We start from the raw sequence: 18104 nt of genomic DNA, 5'->3' as shown, positions 1-18104 counted from the left end.
CAATAAAAAAAATTATAATTTTATTTTATGTAATAAAAATATCAAATGATTATTTCTATTTTTTTATAAAAATTAATAACTTATTTTTTAGTGACTTAATTGTAATTTTTAAAGTTGAATGACTAAAATAAAATTTTTTAAAAAGTTAAGTACCTTAAATTTATACATTTTTTTCAAAACTTATAATACAACAATGTCACGGGACTTATCAAATCACATAACAGTTCCATGTGGTACCTAACAACTGACGTGACAATATTACGTTACACCATTAAACACTAACAATCGAATAATAAAAAAATATTTATTTAAATTTAAGTGACTAAATTTTAAAAAATAATAGTTATGTGACCATTTTAAAAAGATCACTAAAATTAAGTGATTATTTATATATTTACCTAATTTTTTTATAAATCCTTTAAAATTAGATTAGATCATTTATGTATATTTATTTATTTATTTTGTATCAAATACATATAATATATATAAATTTTTATATCATAATTTTTGCCAACGATAGATGCTTAAGACTAATTTTTAAAGTTACCTTTCAAAGTCATTAAAAAATTTTATCGTGTTTACACCTTAAAAACAAAATATATAATCAATAAACTTTTTTTTTTTTTTCATTTCAAGGCTCGGCTATCTTAAGATGCCTGAAACATCCCATATAGATCATTCTTGAAGAACTGTCTGATAAGTACAAACAAGCTATTGGTAAAATTCTACTTGTGTGTAGGTGGGGGGAGAGATCCTCACAGTTGCCGTCCAAAAGCCCCTTAGCTCTAGCTGCGGTTGAGAATAGGGAGACAAAGAGAAGAAGGTGGAAGCCAGTAGATAGAGAGGCAGAGGCAGGGGGTGGGGAGGTAGGGAAGGGGAATGGATGGAGTAATTCACAGAGTTTGAGAGAAGATAGGATTGAAGGTATAGTTTTAGTTTTCCTTTTTGTATTTCATCTCATTATAATTTTATTTTTTCCAAAGTAATTCTCGCTAGCTAGGTTGATTCTTCATATGCAAGATTATAGGGATAATAACGATTTAGATTGAATCGAATTTGATTTGATATTATGAATATTATAAAATATTATAAAATTTTAAAATCTAATCTTAATTGATTTTTTATACGATTTGATCTCAATTAAATTAAATTTTATCGATTCATTTTATAAATTTTATCAATTTAAATTTTTATATATTATTTTAATATAAAATTTTAATATATTTAAATAAATTTTGATATAAAATTATTATTTTTATTGTATAAAATTTTTTTTAAAAAATAAAACTAATAAAAATATATAATTTAATTTGATTTAATTTTTTTAATTTTTTACCTTCTGAAATTTAATTCCTATCTAATATATACATTTAATATATAAATTTGATTTCATCTGAATAAAAAAAAAAATCGATCCGAATACTATAATTTCAAATTAATTTTTAACTTTTTCAATTTTTTTCTTACCCTTGATAGATTGCATTCAAGCACAAATGTGATGTGATAGTTCAACAAAATCTAATGCCCAATCTTTGTTTTGGACATTATAACCTTATATTGCGAAATAGAGGAAAATGAGTTGTCTAGTCTGTACTAACTGGTTTTTGGTGAAGAATTAGTTGAGGTTGGGTTGTATGGTAATGAGGGTCATTTCATTCTTTATTTTTTCGACAGCATCATATTATTTAAAGATACTTGATTTTGTCTAAACTTGCTTTATATAACTGGAGTTTGAACTTGTATTTTCTATTTGACTCACACGTTGGTTTATATGTCTAGATGTTATGTTCTTGTCTTCATCATTAGTCGACTAAAGGGAGCCACCTTAAGGAAAATTTTAGCTAATAAATATGTATATGTTGATTGGCTATTTTACATTCGTTTTTGTTCTTTTCTTGTTTACTGGATTTTTTTTCCTTCAGTGTTAATTCTCCAGTGAATCTCTGGCCTCTCATTTTCTTTTATTAGTAGGTCTTTTTTTTTTTCTCTTATAAATTTTCATGTACACCATTACTACTTTTTTGTTCTAAGGTAGCAAACCAAAAAACTTACGAAACTTTAGGTAAGGGTGTAAACGAATGAATCATTTGTGAACATGTTTATTTATATTCATTTATTAAATTTAATAAATAATTTTAAATATTATTTACGGTCGACCCAACCGAATCTGTTCGATTCCATCAATCACTCCGTGGGGACGGGAACATGTATCCCTCCCAACCTAATTCATAAAGATTTTTGTCTAAATCCGCTTTCGGCCTATCGATTGAACCGGGGGCTGCTGTTGAGCACTCTTTCCATCACCGGATTCCCTATGCGCTGATTGATGCTTCCTCTCCGACTCAATGAGACCGCACTACTGAGTGAGCTTCTTTCTGGCGCTCTTCCTAGGATTCCTAATGCCTCTTGCTTCAACACAGAATAAGGTCTTTTCTCGACCACTTTGTCATCATGATGAACACAAATAACTATTTATTTGTTCATTTATATTCATGAATAAATTTATTTACGATTTATTTAAAATTTGTTTGTTATTCGTTTATAATAATATTAATAAAATTATACTTTTATCCTTTATCTCAATTTTATTTTAAGGTTTATTTATGTTTATTTGGATTTGTTTATATTCGTTTAAGGTTTATTTGTTTAAATTTATTTGGTTATAATTTATTTATTATTCATGAATGTGTGCATTTATATATATTTATGAACATGTTCATGAATATATTCATTCAATATTCACAAACGAATTCATTTAACTTAATTAAATGAATATAAACAATCATTATTTAAACAAACGAATATAAACGAATTGAATAATTTTCTTAATGAATACGAATCGAACATGAATACTTTTATAAATAAACGAATAAACACAAACATATATTCATTCATTCATGTTCGATTCATTTATAGCCCTAACTCTAAGTACTATTACGGAAAGTCAAACCGGTAGCCGACATGTTGGGTTTCTCACAAATAGTCATGTTGCAGTTGACTCAGATTGCCAAAATCAAAAAATGTTTCATCCTTTGCCTCCAACACTTGGTCTTGGTGTATATCTTGGTGTAGTGGAGAGAGCTGCTTCATTCATAACAGATGATCTTTGGTACAGCATTTTTGTTGGAACAAACCCAGGTGAGAATTCTTTAACAACTAAGATTTCACTAATTCAGTTTTTGATTTAATGTTGATGCTTATGTTACGACATGAACATACTATAGAACTATTTAAAATTATCTTAATGAAGCTTTAAGAATCATGCCACTCCTGTTACCCTTTACATATGTCTGTAACCCTACCAATGGAATTGGTTCGTTTGCCAATGTTTGCATAAGGTTTAATTAGGCCACAAGTACACCGTTTTAAGGGTTGGCAGGCAGAAATGTTTTGTGCTTTGCTTTCTTCTTGTTCCATTATTTTTGTGTTTGATTTTAAAGTAACATGGATTTCTTTTGACCTTGCTTTTAGATGAACTTACTTGACCTGTTTATCTCAACAGCTTATTTCTTTTATATATTGTTAGTGCTATGCACTGTGTGGAGTATGATATGTAGTTATGGCTTGATTAGACCATATGTACTTGGATCTGAACATGATTTCTTTTGTTCACTCATTGAACTAGTTAAATAGATGAGGAGGTCCCCTTTTTACTTGGATACTGTATATGCTGGATGATACATCGGTTGCTCCTGTTCCCAGTAAGACATCAATGGTTAAAACTTGAAACTTTCAATTTAAGGTCTCATGTTTGAACTAGGGGAGTGGAGGTTAGGGCTATCATTACACAATCGGGTTGGAAACCAGCATCGAATCTGCTTTTTATTTATACAAACTAACTACGAGACTTCAAAACATGTTCATCATACCTTCATTTCTTTTTATTTATAGTGGCAGTGCAAGAGCAAAGAGTTGCCTCAATCGCAGTTATTGCCTTTATTTTTGGGGATTCTTAACCACTGTATGGAGTTCTTCAAAAGGATAAAAGTGAAAACAAATTTGAGAGGGTATCGATGCTGATCCTAATGTAGAGTATCAGTTTATTCCAAGCTTTCATTGGACGATCTTCCTTGTATAAAAACTTCTCAGACAAGGTTGTTTCTCAAAATCTTGCTTCATAAAGGAATGGCTGCGATGAAGATCTGTGTTTCATTGCATTTGGGTGACGATGAAGCCAAATGAAGAAGCTTCAACCAGCACTGAAGAACCAAGGTGAAAACCATATTTGGGGCTTGAGCTGGGGAAACTAAACATTCTTGTAGTTGGATGGTGCCAATGTCACAGCTAAGAATCAAGCTCTAAATTTCTGTTGTTGACACAGGTTGACACACGATCCACTCGGGCTTGAATCGTGCTCATGACATTATAGCATTGTAGCATTGTGACCCATGATTACTTTCATTGTTCTACTTGCTATTGCAGCTTTAATCAAGTGAGCAAAGGCTGCAAAGCAAGCGAATTGTTCTTGTTAACTCAACTAAGTTGAGTTAACCAGGGCAATTTTTTTTCTGTACGTGGAAAATCTTTTTTTTTTTTTTGCTATTATTCTTTTAATTTTGTTGATTTTTTAAAAATAAAATTATAAAACTAATAAAAATTTATTATTTTTATTAACAAAATTTTTGATGAAATAATTTAATTACGTTATTTTTTATGAAAAGATCAACGGAATATAAAGTGCAATAACAAAATTTATCATTTATATTAACTTGATATTTTGTGAAATATTTTAATTTTGTTATTTTTTATTCAAAATCAATAAAATTAAAAATATAATAATAAAAGTCAATAAATAGAAATAAAATTAAAAATTTCAATATTGAATCATAGTATGTATATAAGTTTTCACCTTAATTATTTTTATTATTATTAAATAAACACATAGGAACCATATAAACCGGTTTGTGTATTAAAAATTCCAAAAATAATTCTAAAAATTTTGAGATTAGAAAAAATTACTTACTACTTAATTTAGTATATATTAAATTAAAATGTCTCATGAATTGTATATATGAAGGAAAAATATTTCAAGGGCAAAAAATAACATGAAGGGCACATATGAATGTTATGTTGGAATAAAAGTTGGGGAATAATGAAATATTTTTTAAATATGATAATTTGTATATTTATATTATAAAAAACAAAAAAATATTATATCAAATTTATATAATACTTCAAATATTATATATTTTTTATTTTTATTAAATTTATATATATTTTTATCAAAATTTTAATATGTAGTATTTTTATATATTTTTTTTAAATTTAAAATTATATAATCTTATTTTTTTAATACGGTAAAAAAATGGAAAATGCGATAATACCAAAAGTAATTATTAAAAAAAAGTTTTTGTCCACTCTCATCAATGCCCCCTAGGGTTTATCTAGGGTTTCGAGCTTCGACTGTTCTGTTCTCTTTGTTCCCACAATGGCAAAGCCGACTAAAGGCCGTCGCTCACCCTCCATCTCCGGCTCCGGTTCCTCTTCCCGTTCTCGGTCACGGTCCAGGTCTCCTTCGCGGTCCCGCTCTTACTCCGGCTCCGACTCCAAGTCCAACTCTCGCTCTCGGTCTGTGTCTAGATCTGCTTCTCCATCTAGCTCTCATTCTCGGTCCAGATCCTTCTCCTCTTCCTCTCCTTCTGGCAGCGCTAGCTCTCGAAGTCGCGGCCCTCCTTCTAAGCGTCGAAGGTCACTTCTTTTTTCGCTCTTCAGATTTTTGATTCCCTAGAAATTGTTCATTAAGGATTTCATAAATTTGAAGTTTTGAAAATTTTAATGAAAAAAATTGCATTTTGTTAATAGCAAAAGGAAACGATAGAGTTCAATTCTAAACTGATAAGGTACTTTTTGGTTGTTACTTCTACTGGTATGAATATAAAAAAAAAGTTGGAGAATAAAAAAGCAGTGTTTTTTTCTTTATATGGAACAATTATGTTGGAATTGTGTTGCATTTTAGTTTTTTGTGCATTTTCATTCAATTATAACTTTGGTTTCTATTGTTTTCATCTGATCTTTTTTACAAATTCTTAGGAAGCAAGAATAAATAGAAATAAGTAGCATAGTAACAACCAAACATAGCCTTTTTTGGAATCTTAGGGATATCAATTTTTGGTTCATGTGTTGATTGTATTGAAGTTAGTACAATTTATTGTTGCTAATATCTGAAATGAATGATTTACCTAAATAAGTACTTAGTAACTTGGCTCCTCAGATTCTAGTTCGTCCAACTCACCTTGTGCGATAATTTATCTTTATCGAGTTATGGTTGCTTGAAACAGTAGGAAGTGTAAATTCTGGCATTTTCTTGGCCACTAATTGAGTTGGAATCTAATATATGTGTATGATGTACCAGAGTTAGATCAAAATTATAAGTTGAGAGGTGGCATTGCTGTCCATTTAATGAATTAAAACTTAGATTGTGGGATTCAAATGCCTTCTGCTATTGGGACTGCCATCCTATTTATTGATATTGGTGTCTCAAGTATAAGATATTATAACTGTCCCTCCACTTTTTTTTTTTTTTTGGTTGCATATGGTTACTAGCCTTTTGAAAGTTTAATATTTGTATCTGAGTTTTCTTTTCTTTCTTGACATAGCCCTCCTGATGCATCTAGGAGAGGTTGTTCCCCTCCACCACAATCTAAAAAAGCATCTCCAGCTCCAAGGTAAAGCAGTGTTCAGTTCACATTTACCAGTATTGTCAGTTTAAATTTCTGCAGAACCTTATACTTTATTCTTTATGTATTGCATGTATTCTATATTATTAACATGTAGGGAATGGATTTTTTAAAGGTTTTATAATACATGATTTAGCATATGACAGAATAGACAAAAAAGAAACTTGTTTTTAATCTGGTTTAAGTTAGTGGATCTGGGTTTCTAGTGGAATAGAGAATCAATAATTCTTTTAGGAAGAAGTTTTTATTATAGTTATTCATATAGGATAACTGTTATTTAAATTGTAGTTAGTTTCTGGGGTAGAAAGAATCAGCAATTCTATTAGGAAGAATTTTTAATTTTAGCTATTCTTACAGGATAACTGTTATTTAAATTTTAGTTAGTTTCTTAGGGAACAAAGGATAGGCTTCTTTTTTTTTTTTCCTAGTTTTGAGGATGGGGAATTTTTCATTTCTTCCTATTTTCTTCGTTCGTGAGCAAATTCTGCAAGAGAAACTTTGACTTGGTTGGATGTCTTATATACTATATATGCAAACATACATTATGTTTAATTTGATAATATGGGTAGGAGTTTAACAGTATGATTATATTTCCAGGCTAGGAGAAAAAATGAAAAGAAAAATACAATAATTGGAAAGGATTGAAGTTTATGTTCAAGTACTTATATTGTTCTTAGCATTGATTTCAGGAAAGCTTCTCCCATCTGCGAGTCTTTAGTTCTTTATGTTGACTCACTGAGCCGGAATGTCAATGAAGGCCATCTAAGAGAAATATTTAGTAAGTGCTTTACCTTTTAACCTTTGAGTAGTAAAAACGCTTGAGAATAATTGATACTTCTTGAGACTTTCAACAACCTAGTGTTTAACGCTTTTATTGAAAGATTGATGTGTTATATACTTTGTGACATGATACTGACTATTATCAGTGAACTCTTAATTAACCGAAACAACCTGGTCGATGTATGAGGACATCATCAGTTTTGTCTTGACTTGCCTGTAGATTTTGTTCTAATATTTCTTGTAACATATGGTTTTTCCCCCCAAGAATATGGTCATTTAATCATTGTTAGGCATGATATTTTTGCAGTTATATTATAAAATTAAATGAGATTCATTCTGTCTTTTATCTAGAAGAAGTTTTGAGGATTATTGTATGTCCTCTATGTTTTTTCTGCAAATCATGTTTTCTGAACTATATTTTTGCTGTAGGAGTTTTATCATGTCCTTTGAGGTTGTCCTTGTGTTCCAGAAACTTTATCCTGTCTTTTGATCTCATAAATTGCTTTTGGAAAACTATTATGAAATATGCCTCCACATATTAGGAGGTTCTAAAGATATAGAAGCATGGAGTGCATGATTAATTTACTAGGTCCACTGGGATAATTGCCAAATTGGTACCCCACAAACCCGTGTAATAAGTCTCACATTCATTTTGTGCAGCAAGGAGACAGGTGATTAAAGCAGCTTCTTTTTTAGGATTGATGCTTCAAAGAAAGGGTTCATTTAAGCCATTTCATTAAGGGCTTGAGACTATTAGTTTGCGTCCTTGCATTAGTTCAAGATTGTTAAAATTATATTAATTTTGGCTTTAGCAAGGGCGGCAATAGAAAGGGCTGGAGTTTAGACTTTAGACTTCAACTTTTCCCACGATCTTATGTGTTTTGGGGATTCCTCTTTTAGGCATTCATTTGATCTCCATGACTGCTATGTCATTTTGTTCAATAAGATTATAGGATTGTATATAATTTGGATAATAGTTTTCTACTTCTGAAATGCATATCATTTTGTTTGCTATATGTTTGAATGAATATGTAGACACTTCAACAATTCAATGCTGATCATAATTGTCTTCATCTTCCCACTTTGTAGGTAATTTTGGGGAAGTTGTAAACGTGGATCTGGCAATGGACCGTGCTGTAAGTTCATATCAGTCATATCTTTGGTATTTATTTTTATTATTATTATTATTATTATTATTATTATTATTATTATTACATGTTTCACATTAACAGCTTAATCTTCCAAGAGGATATGGCTATGTTGAATTCAAGACGCGAGCAGATGCTGAAAAAGCTCTACTGTACATGGATGGTGTAGGTTTTGCTAAGATGCCTAAAGTAAAATTATTAGCAGTTTTGGAGTTAGTATTTTGTGAGAATAATGTTATTCGTTGCTTAAATGCAGGCCCAGATTGATGGAAATGTTGTAAGAGCAAAGTTTATGCTTCCTCCACAGCCAAAAGTTTCTCCACCGTCAAAGCCAATTGCTTCTGTTACTAAAAGAGATGCTCCAAAATTGGATAATACCAATGCTGATATTGAGAGGGATGGCCCAAAACGACCACGGCAATGTATGTTTAAGATAGTAAAATTTCTTTTTAATTTATGTTTTACTTGTACATTTACTTAATTACATGTTATTCACCTTGTTAACTGATGGATATCAGCTTCTGGCCAACGGAAACCCCTGCCCTCACCACGAAGGAGATCGCCCGTGGGTCGAAGAGGTGGATCTCCTAGACGACCAGCAGAGTCTCCAAGGCGGCGAGTAGATTCTCCAGTTCGTCGTCGTGTAGAATCTCCTTATCGCCGTGGTGAAACAACTCTCAGGCGCCAGCCCGTCTCTCCTGCTAGAGGTCGTTCTTCATTGTCTCCTCCAAGGCGGCTTAGATCTCCAGCAAGGTTTGATAGTTGTAATAGGCTAATAGTTTGTTTAGTTATTGAATTGGTTTGGAATGAATTTGACCCATTTAATCTTCCCAGGACCTCTCCTCGTAGAATGCGTGATAGTCCAATCCGAAGACGTTCTCCTCCTCCAAGGAACCGGTAATAATACATATTAGTAATGTTCATAATGCTTAAGTTTTATTGCCCTAAGGTATAAGTGAACTGGTTGCAACCTGTGAACAACTGAATAAATGCATAAGATCTTACTGAATCAGAGGAATCAAGAGTATTATAATGTATCAAAGCCATACTCAGAATTGTCAGTAAGGCAGAATTGTCAGTAAGGTAGTCACAGTATGTCTTACTCTTGTTGGCTGTTATACATGACACTTTGGTGTTGATCTTTTGTTGGTATGAAGTGTGGATGAGCTCAGACAAATTAGTTCAACTGTAACATTTCACGTAATTTGGGTCTTACGCTGTTATTTTTTTTTTAATTACAGTTCACCTCCAAGACGAGCCCGTAGTCCTCCAAGAAGGTCTCCCTTCAGTCGTAGACATGGCCGTTCTCCAATTCGTAAATCTGCTCATTCTCGTTCAAGGTCATTCTCACCTCGGAGGTAATACCTTAGTACCGTAACCCTTACATCTGCCGTGTTTTTTTTTTAAACAATTTGTCTTCTTTTTTTATTATCTCTCTAAACATTTCCTGCAATATGTCAAATATTCTCAATAAAAGTGACAATAAATAGAGAAGTTCATTTAATTTTATTTATATGGGCTGAAATTACTAGTGATTTGATTGACTACATCGAATGAGTGAATTTGAACTTGTGCTAGTGCCTTTCATGCCTTTACATGCTCCTACCCGTTGATGTTCAGTTGGACTTGGCCAATATGAGCATTAACCAAAATATGATGTATTTGGGGTCAGACTGTTGGTGGTAATAATATTTTCCCCTCTTCTCGGGCCTATCTTTTTTTCTTTAATTACAAAGCTAGAATTTAGTAGATTAAGAAGAAGGTATAACTGTTAATGAAAAAACATGGAACTTACTGTTGTTTGTAATCTTGTGATGTTGGGATTTTACTTGTGTATTTTATCTTTAAAACAGAGGCAGAGGACCAGCAGCAAGACGTGGAAGGTCATCATCCAATTCCAGCTCACCCAGTCCGCGGAAGGTTTGTGTTTATTATTTGTGTTTTAGGGGAGTAGCTTACTTATTAGTTTTTTAATATGTGGCCCTTTTTTTTCAATTATGACAGGTAGCAAGGAGGATTTCAAGGAGTCGCAGCCCTAGGAGGTAATTTCTTTATTTTTTTTATTATTCATATTTTACTTAACAATTTGCACTTTATATAATGGTTCTTTTAATCTTCTAATATAGCATTGATTTATTGTTGGCAAATAATCTATAATGTATGCTTTGTGCAAAGCTACAATTTTACCATAGAGGATTTTAGGTTTTTTGAATTCTATGCGTGTGATAAGTTCCAAGCATCAAACTTGTTTCATGAAGAATTTTAACCATGAATGATCTTGAAACATACACTTTGGGGTGCTAGCCATGGAATTTATGCAAGGACAGTACATCAACATGACTGTTCTGTGCAAGCACATTGATAGAAGTCATTGAGATGGATAATAGAAACAGGTTTGGAGTCTGACTATGTAATCCAATAAAAGATTTGTAACCGTTTCGATCACTCTGAAACACATAACTACTAGCTACTCAGTGAAACAGATGAACTTGTTTTTGAAAATTCTCTGCCTATGCCCAAGATGGCCTGATGCTGGCAACTTTGAATTCATCAGTATTGCCTTATAGTGCGGTTTCCAATATAATAATCCGAAGGAATGCTTTTACATGTGCAGGCCATTGAGAGGAAGAAGCCGCAGCAATAGCAGCAGCAGTAGGTCGCCTCCTCGAAAGACTTAGGTTATTTTACCGGATTTTAGTTCCCCTAAGTCTGATTGTATTTTTTGTGAATGATGTAATAGCAGGGTTATATTTACTTTCTCGAAAATATTTATTTGAGTTGTGATCTACTTAATCGGTTCTTAACATTGTCTTTTTCTGAACAATCTATCATCTGTCTTTTGCAGAAGTAGTTTCATTGAGTTATTACAAATTCCCATCAAGCACAAGGTCATATGTTTTTAATATTGTGAGCAATGGTTAAAGGTCATTCGGAACCAACCTAGATAAAGACATTGTTTCACTTCTTTCAGCTTGACATTGTTTGAACGATAATTGTTCCATCCATAGCTAATAAAGATCATCCATAGCTAAAGAAGATTTTAAATTTTATAAGGGAGTTTGTAGATTTGGTAATGTGACGTCAAATTCATATGATTTGCCTGAATTTTAAACTTTTGTTTTAAAATTTTATCATCATATCCAATTTAAAAGTACTAGCTCTAAGAGTTTGGAAAGTGATATATTTTTACAAGATATATTAAAATATTCAAAAATTAATATAATTAAAAAAAACTTATTAACTTTTAAATTTTATTTGTAAAATTTAAAAATTTCATTGACAACATAAAAAACGGGTTCATATTAGAGCGTACAACACTTTGCATCTCTATATAATAATAAGAGTAAATCGAAAATAAATATGAATTTCTATTTAAATTAAATTCAATAATGATAAGAATAATACGTTAAAAGAAAACATTAGTATAAAAACATTTTAATTATTTTAATAATAAAAAATCTAGAACTGTAGACTAGGCCTGAGCTATCTATCGTAAGTCCAAACCTAACTGAGGCTCAGCCAGAGTTTCCGAAGCAAGGGCCCATGAGCACCTTTTATTTATCAATAAACAATTATGTTAGTAACTCCCGACGAAATTCCATCTCCCTTTCCCTCTCTTGTTGCTCACACTCACAGCTTTAGCCTTTCAGCTTTCAATTCACTGCCTCGCTCTGTTTATTGTAGGAAGTCGCTTCACTCAATAAAAGGCAACTTCGCTTTTTACAAATAAATTGCGAATCTTTTATTTTTATTTTATTTCTATGGGTTGATCGTTGATGGGTTTTTCTATCTGTTAAGGTTTTTTTTTTTTTCTTTAATTACGAAAATTCAAATTTTAAAGCAAAGTTCACTTTTTTTTTTGGCTGTTATTTCTTAGTAAATGGAATATTTGATGGTTTGTGATAGGATAAGTTTCTTGATTTATTACAGTTTTTATTAGAGATTTACATACATAAATAGGTTATGAAAAATGAAAATTCATTGTTGAAATACAAGCTACCAATTGGTATAAAAATCAGATTGGATTCTGGTGGCTGCTTCAATAGCGTTAATCTGTCAATTCAGTTTCCAATTATAATCCACTACGAAATTTGAAAATTAGTGTGCATTTTTCAGCTGTTATACCTTGATTGCTTTTGTTTCCTTGACCTTAACATACTATGCATCCTTTTGATTGATTGTTTTTATATTTCATCTGCTTCATATTATGCGTTCTTGTTTATTTCCTGTATGATAGATGATACTTGATGCCTTGAGGCCTTTGACTGATGCCACTCTTTTAATTTCTATTGTCAATAGGTCATAACTATTTCTTGAAACTTGGTAGTTTGTACATTGAAAGAATTTAATGGCAGGCAATGGCCTGTCATCTCTGGGTCGTGTAAAGCTTACTGATCTCACACCCTCTGAAGGCCTTCCTTCAGACTCTTACAAGCTATCAGTCTCTACTTTATCACAATCATTTGCACAATATTCTGCTGCCATCATTCAATTTCCTGCTACTGATGGAGCCCTTTTGAGATCTGGTTTGGATTCTGCTTGCCTTTACTTCCAACAAAAGGCTGCATACCCATCTGCAGACATGATTCAGACAAATGATTCTCGTGAGTGGTGCAAAACATCTGGTTACTATGCTGATCCCCAACTATGGCAGGAAACTTATGATTACAGACCAGGCCTAACTCCTCCAGAGCCCAGCAATGGAATCGAGTTTCCTCCGGCTGGTTTGCCTGACATATTTGGCTTGCTTGGCAGGGCAGCTCGAGATGTACTGGATGCAATCAGCTATTACTTGACCTTGCGAAGCTGTCCCTTTACTGAAGTACTTGATAATGTACCCTTAAGAAGCCGCGAAATATCTTCTTCAGTATTATCTGTGTGCTGTCATGGCAGGCCTTCTTTTCAGGGAGCACAACACCACAATTTAACAACACAGGATGATGGCCAATTGATCATGTTCCCTGACCATGAGCACCCGGTTGATAAAAGCTTAATATCTGTTGTAAAATCAGATAAGGCGGGTTTACATGTAAGAGATTTTCATGGCCGGTGGATTCTTGTAGATGGGGACCTTGGTCCACAAGAAGCAGTTGTTTATCCTGGACTCGCACTTTATCAAGCTACTGCAGGTTATGTCAATCCAGCACTGCACAGGACAGAGATTAATAATATTCCAGGTAACTCGTATGGACGATGCTCTTTGGCTTTCAAACTCATGCCCAAATCTATGACCAGTCTCAGTTGCTCAGAGATGAGAGCTGCTGGTCATGGGGTTGAAGCTCAGTTCCAGCTTCCAGTGCCAGTGGATGACTTCATGCAGAGATCTCACCCAACTGATCAGCTCTTTAATAGAAATACTTTCCAGAGTTACAATTTCCCCACAACCCAAGATGGTAGGCAGTTTTTCTTTATAGTTTATACATATTCGCATTTTTTTATAGTACTTGATTTGGCCCCAGAAAAAGCAATAAAATGATGGGATTTGCTGGTTTGAGCTACTTCGTTTATCTTTTTTCCCAGTTATAAGCAGTCGATTTTCATTGAAAATTAGTTCTGTGACCTTGTTTTTTCTTCTATCAGATTTTGATTGTCAAATTTCCCTTTCATCCTTTTACTCTCCCCAAATAGTATAGACAGACTATTATGTCTGTTAGTTACCAAGCTGTATTATAGATATTCTTAAGATTGCATCAAAGCTGCTTATTTTTTGAATTGCTTACTAGATGTATTCTAGACTTTGTCACTAGGAGCCAGGAAACTGACTGTGACAGGTCATGTGTTTTCACTGAAGTTTTTGCTCACAGAACACTTGAAATGCATAGAGGAAAAATATTTTCAACATTGTCTGACTAGCTCTCCAAGTGAAGAACAATATAGATCAAGTCTAGAAATGTGTAGAATATTAATAATAACTGATAGGAGTGTCTTTAACTAGTTTGGTGTTAGTTGGACAATTCTGGACTGGGATTATTATTGAATTAATATTTTTACTCAAAAGTCAAAAAACAAGAAGAAAGAGTTTTCGGCATTCTAATCCTAACAATAAATTGTTGCTGTTTGTTTTGCTGAGCTACCTCGATGTTGGATTATCCTTTTTAGTTTTCTGTTCAAGTAGCCTTAGTGAGAAGTTTTTAACAGCAGGTCCTTGGATCAATGAAATGCTGGTACAGGATCTATGAAGCCCTTGACTAGAAGAAGGAAGAATGATACAAGATGCAAACCTCTGCCTCCTTCCAAGAGGTTACGGCTTGAGGCACAACGAGTGCTTAAGGAAAGGGTTCAGGAAATTGCGGATAAGAAGGGCATCAAACTAAGGTTTTGTAACCTAAAAGAGTGCGAGAATCACATTCATGCACCAGATAGCCCTTGTGCCAATATTAGAATGGAAATTGGGTGGCCACATGGAGTGCCGTTTGTTCATCCTCATGATCTACCTAATAAGGCAAAGATTGGGTTACTTGAAGCATATGAACCTGGTTGGACTGCAACTCATGATATGGAATTAAGCCTAACGGAACCTGGACAGGCCAGTCAACAGTCAGCAAACTGTAACTGTACATATCTTGTTTATGTTTCATTATTATACAAGCATTCATCAAACACAGTTTAGTTTTCATGTTCTTAGCATTAACCATGCATCAACGCTAACACCATGAAAAATTTTCTGGATTTATCCTGACTCTTGAGTATTTTGAACGTACCGATTAATGTAAGTCGGTTTTGCATTGACATGAATATATACTTAAGAGCATTGGATGTTGCACTTTAATGGTTTTTTTTTTTTTTTTTAACAGTGACATGGTTCAACCATGTTCATGGACTATAAAGCTTTTATGTTATTGAAGTAGTGGCATTGTTGGGTGATTTCATTCTGGTTTGTCATGACAATTTTAACCCTTGTTGAGAACAAATTGATACTTATTCTCTTCTGCTTTTCCCCCATTGGTCTTTTGCTTTTGAATGCTTTTAACAGAACGAGTTTTATGTTATTGTGTCCGCAGGAATCACCATGAACATGTTCCTGATTGTTTTGCAAGATCTCAACTTGGTGGGTTCTTGTCCTTTATTCTACCTTCAGTTCAGGACATGAGCTGTTCTGCTGAAATCCCATCTCTTCCTGATTTGAGTTGCACTTACACTGGACAATTCTCACAGAAGGCAAAGCCACTACACGTCTGCAAAAATCAGTATGGAGTTCCAATGCAACCAGCATGAGCTGTTTTGCCAAAATCACATCCCTTCATAAACTGAAATGGATTTCACTGTTCAATTATCAAACAAGACACAAGTGACTATACTTGTCTGTAATCGAAAGAATACATTGTCTGTGAATGGTTCGATTTTAGGAAAATTCACTCTTTGGTCTTAAGGTTCTTTCTTGGTCATTTTTCTTTGGTTTTTGAAGTTATCCATGTTTAATTTTTCATTTTGTAGAGAAGATACGGAGAAATAATGGGCAGTGGTATCGGTTTGATTAATTTTGAATCGAATTATTTAAAATTAAATTAATTAGTAAATTATATTATTTTATTTTAATTAATCAAATAAAATTTTTTAATTTTAAAAATTAATTGATAAAAAATAATTTAATTGGTTCGATTAATTTTTCAGTTAATTAAATAATAAAATATAATAAATTAAATTAAATTTTAAATTTTTATATTTAAAATAAATTAAAGAAAATCATTCAATAAAAATATTTAAATATTTAAATATTAAATTAAAAATTTAATAATTTAAAGTGAATGCGTAATTTCATATATTTTTAATTTTATATATAAGTTTGATTATATTTTTTATAAATTTGAAAAATTGTAAAAAGATAATTTTTTTTTTTATAAATTTATTAAATTTGATATAAATAAATTTATTTTGATCTATACGAAAAAGGAATATACGAAATAAAATTCAAAAACCCTTTACCGCTAAATAAAAAAAAAAAAAAGTATTGGTTGCTAGAATTTTGGAAAGAATGGAACCATCGACTTAATATTTTGGTTGAGGAATACGCTTTTCCTTTTTTTTTTTTTTTTTTTTATATTTTAAAGGCTCATGGTATATTCTTGTTTCGATATTGTCTTTCCATTGTCTTGATGAAGATTACATTATTTTTCTGGAGTGGTCTCTAATATGTTCTTTCTTCCTTTTTTTTTTTTTTTTTGATTTAAATTTTAAGCAATCTTGGGCTTGCCGCTCCGGTCAATTGCAATTGCAAGTGCTTCATATTTATGAGATGCCCAATTATATTTCTATGGACTTTGATTAATCAGCAAAAGCACACATCCAAGACACAGCAGCAACATAAGGCAGCAAAACTGCAAGGGATCCAAAGAAACATATTGCTAGAACTCTAATCATTAATGAAGGGAAAAAAAAAATTCATGAAATCAGACTCACTGAAAGATAGAGATACCAAAAAAACAGGACTCACCATCTTTTCCCAGGGTCATCACCCTTCCTTTGCATGTGGACTGGATGCCACGTAGCAACACTTTGGCTGCCAAATCTTCAATGTTCATACATTGTTTGAAGGTAAACGATCATTTATCTAATTAATCACATCATCATTCGTATATATATAAAAAAAAAAGCAGACTAGACATGCATAGTTCTTTATTCTACATCTTCTCTACTTCTTTTACCACTTTCCACTCTCCATTGCTTTTTTTTTTTTCGTATATTTGATTGATTTGAGTGAACATAAAAGCATGTTTGAAAATACTATTTTCAATATCTCTTAATCTTTTTTATAATATGATTGGTATGCCATTCGATAAGCTTCTTAATCACTTAATCATGAATTTCTAATCAAGAATTTAATCTGTAGAAATTCATGATTATCTATTGAACCACGTAAAAACAAATTACATAGCTTAGGTGGCTAGCTATGGGATGCATCTCAAAATTTTTGAAAGCCGGCTGCTAATCATAGATTATCTCTCCTAGCTTTTGTTTACGAAAATTAGGTATTACAATTTCAAGTTTGATCAACTTATTTGAGAGAATCATTTTCTCATGTAATTTGATAGCGAGATCACGTTTTCTGCTACCAAGGAAAGGTCGCCACCATTGAGTTCTATAATTAGTAAAGAAATTAGAAAATCGAATAGATTTGGACCCCACAGGTGTAGTTTCTTTCCCAAACCTAACGGTCAAATTTGATGGCATTTTATATATGTATTTTATTTATTTGTAAATAAAGCTAACTTTGAATCTGTAGATTATTTCAATTAGTTTATATAAAAGTTTTTAAGAAATATCATTCAATAAATTTAAAATTTAAATTTCAGTTCAAATAAGATTAAAAATTTATTTAAATTAACGACGAGATTGATTATGATTATATTGAAAATAATAATGATGATGATGATGATGAAGAATAAGATAGAATAAATTGTAAGGATATATATTTAGATATAAATATAACAATGATAAAATTGAATATAATAATGGATTATCCTATCAAAAGTAATTGATTACTATAATTGAAAAATGTTTG

At 32.0% G+C, this 18104-nt stretch overlaps 2 protein-coding genes across 9 annotated transcripts; both read left to right on the top strand.

Moving 5' to 3' along the window:
• The first annotated feature begins 5305 nt into the window (after positions 1 to 5305).
• Positions 5306 to 11452, top strand: LOC111298894 (uncharacterized). Of its 2 annotated transcripts, XM_022893641.2 has the most exons (12): positions 5306 to 5688; positions 6597 to 6665; positions 7367 to 7455; positions 8547 to 8593; positions 8690 to 8770; positions 8862 to 9027; positions 9124 to 9358; positions 9440 to 9502; positions 9847 to 9963; positions 10459 to 10525; positions 10610 to 10647; positions 11220 to 11452. In XM_022893641.2, the coding sequence occupies exons 1-12, from the start codon at positions 5429 to 5431 to the stop codon at positions 11281 to 11283; spliced, it is 1296 nt and encodes a 431-aa protein (XP_022749376.2). In that variant the 5' UTR covers positions 5306 to 5428; the 3' UTR covers positions 11284 to 11452. The 2 variants fall into 2 exon arrangements, with proteins under 2 accessions (XP_022749376.2, XP_089603061.1); XM_089746935.1 differs by lacking the exon at positions 8690 to 8770 and having other exon boundaries at positions 5352 to 5688.
• Positions 11453 to 12126: 674 nt separating this feature from the next.
• LOC111298893 (uncharacterized) lies at positions 12127 to 15974 on the top strand. 7 transcript variants are annotated; one of them, XM_022893637.2, is made up of 5 exons: positions 12194 to 12312; positions 12905 to 13998; positions 14776 to 15153; positions 15400 to 15479; positions 15607 to 15974. In XM_022893637.2, exons 2-4 carry the CDS (start codon positions 12954 to 12956, stop codon positions 15429 to 15431), a joined length of 1455 nt encoding a protein of 484 aa, XP_022749372.1. In that variant the 5' UTR covers positions 12194 to 12312; positions 12905 to 12953; the 3' UTR covers positions 15432 to 15479; positions 15607 to 15974. The 7 variants fall into 7 exon arrangements, with proteins under 7 accessions (XP_022749373.1, XP_022749375.1, XP_022749374.1 ...); XM_089746932.1 differs by having other exon boundaries at positions 12286 to 12403; XM_022893638.2 differs by lacking the exon at positions 15400 to 15479 and having other exon boundaries at positions 12127 to 12312; positions 14776 to 15159.
• The last annotated feature ends 2130 nt before the right edge of the window (positions 15975 to 18104 follow it).

Source organism: Durio zibethinus, chromosome 18, assembly GCF_047325235.1.
Source record: "Durio zibethinus cultivar Kanyao isolate XHJ-2024 chromosome 18, ASM4732523v1, whole genome shotgun sequence".
Taxonomy (NCBI): domain Eukaryota; kingdom Viridiplantae; phylum Streptophyta; class Magnoliopsida; order Malvales; family Malvaceae; genus Durio; species Durio zibethinus.
This window is presented reverse-complemented; position numbering and strand designations above follow the sequence as displayed.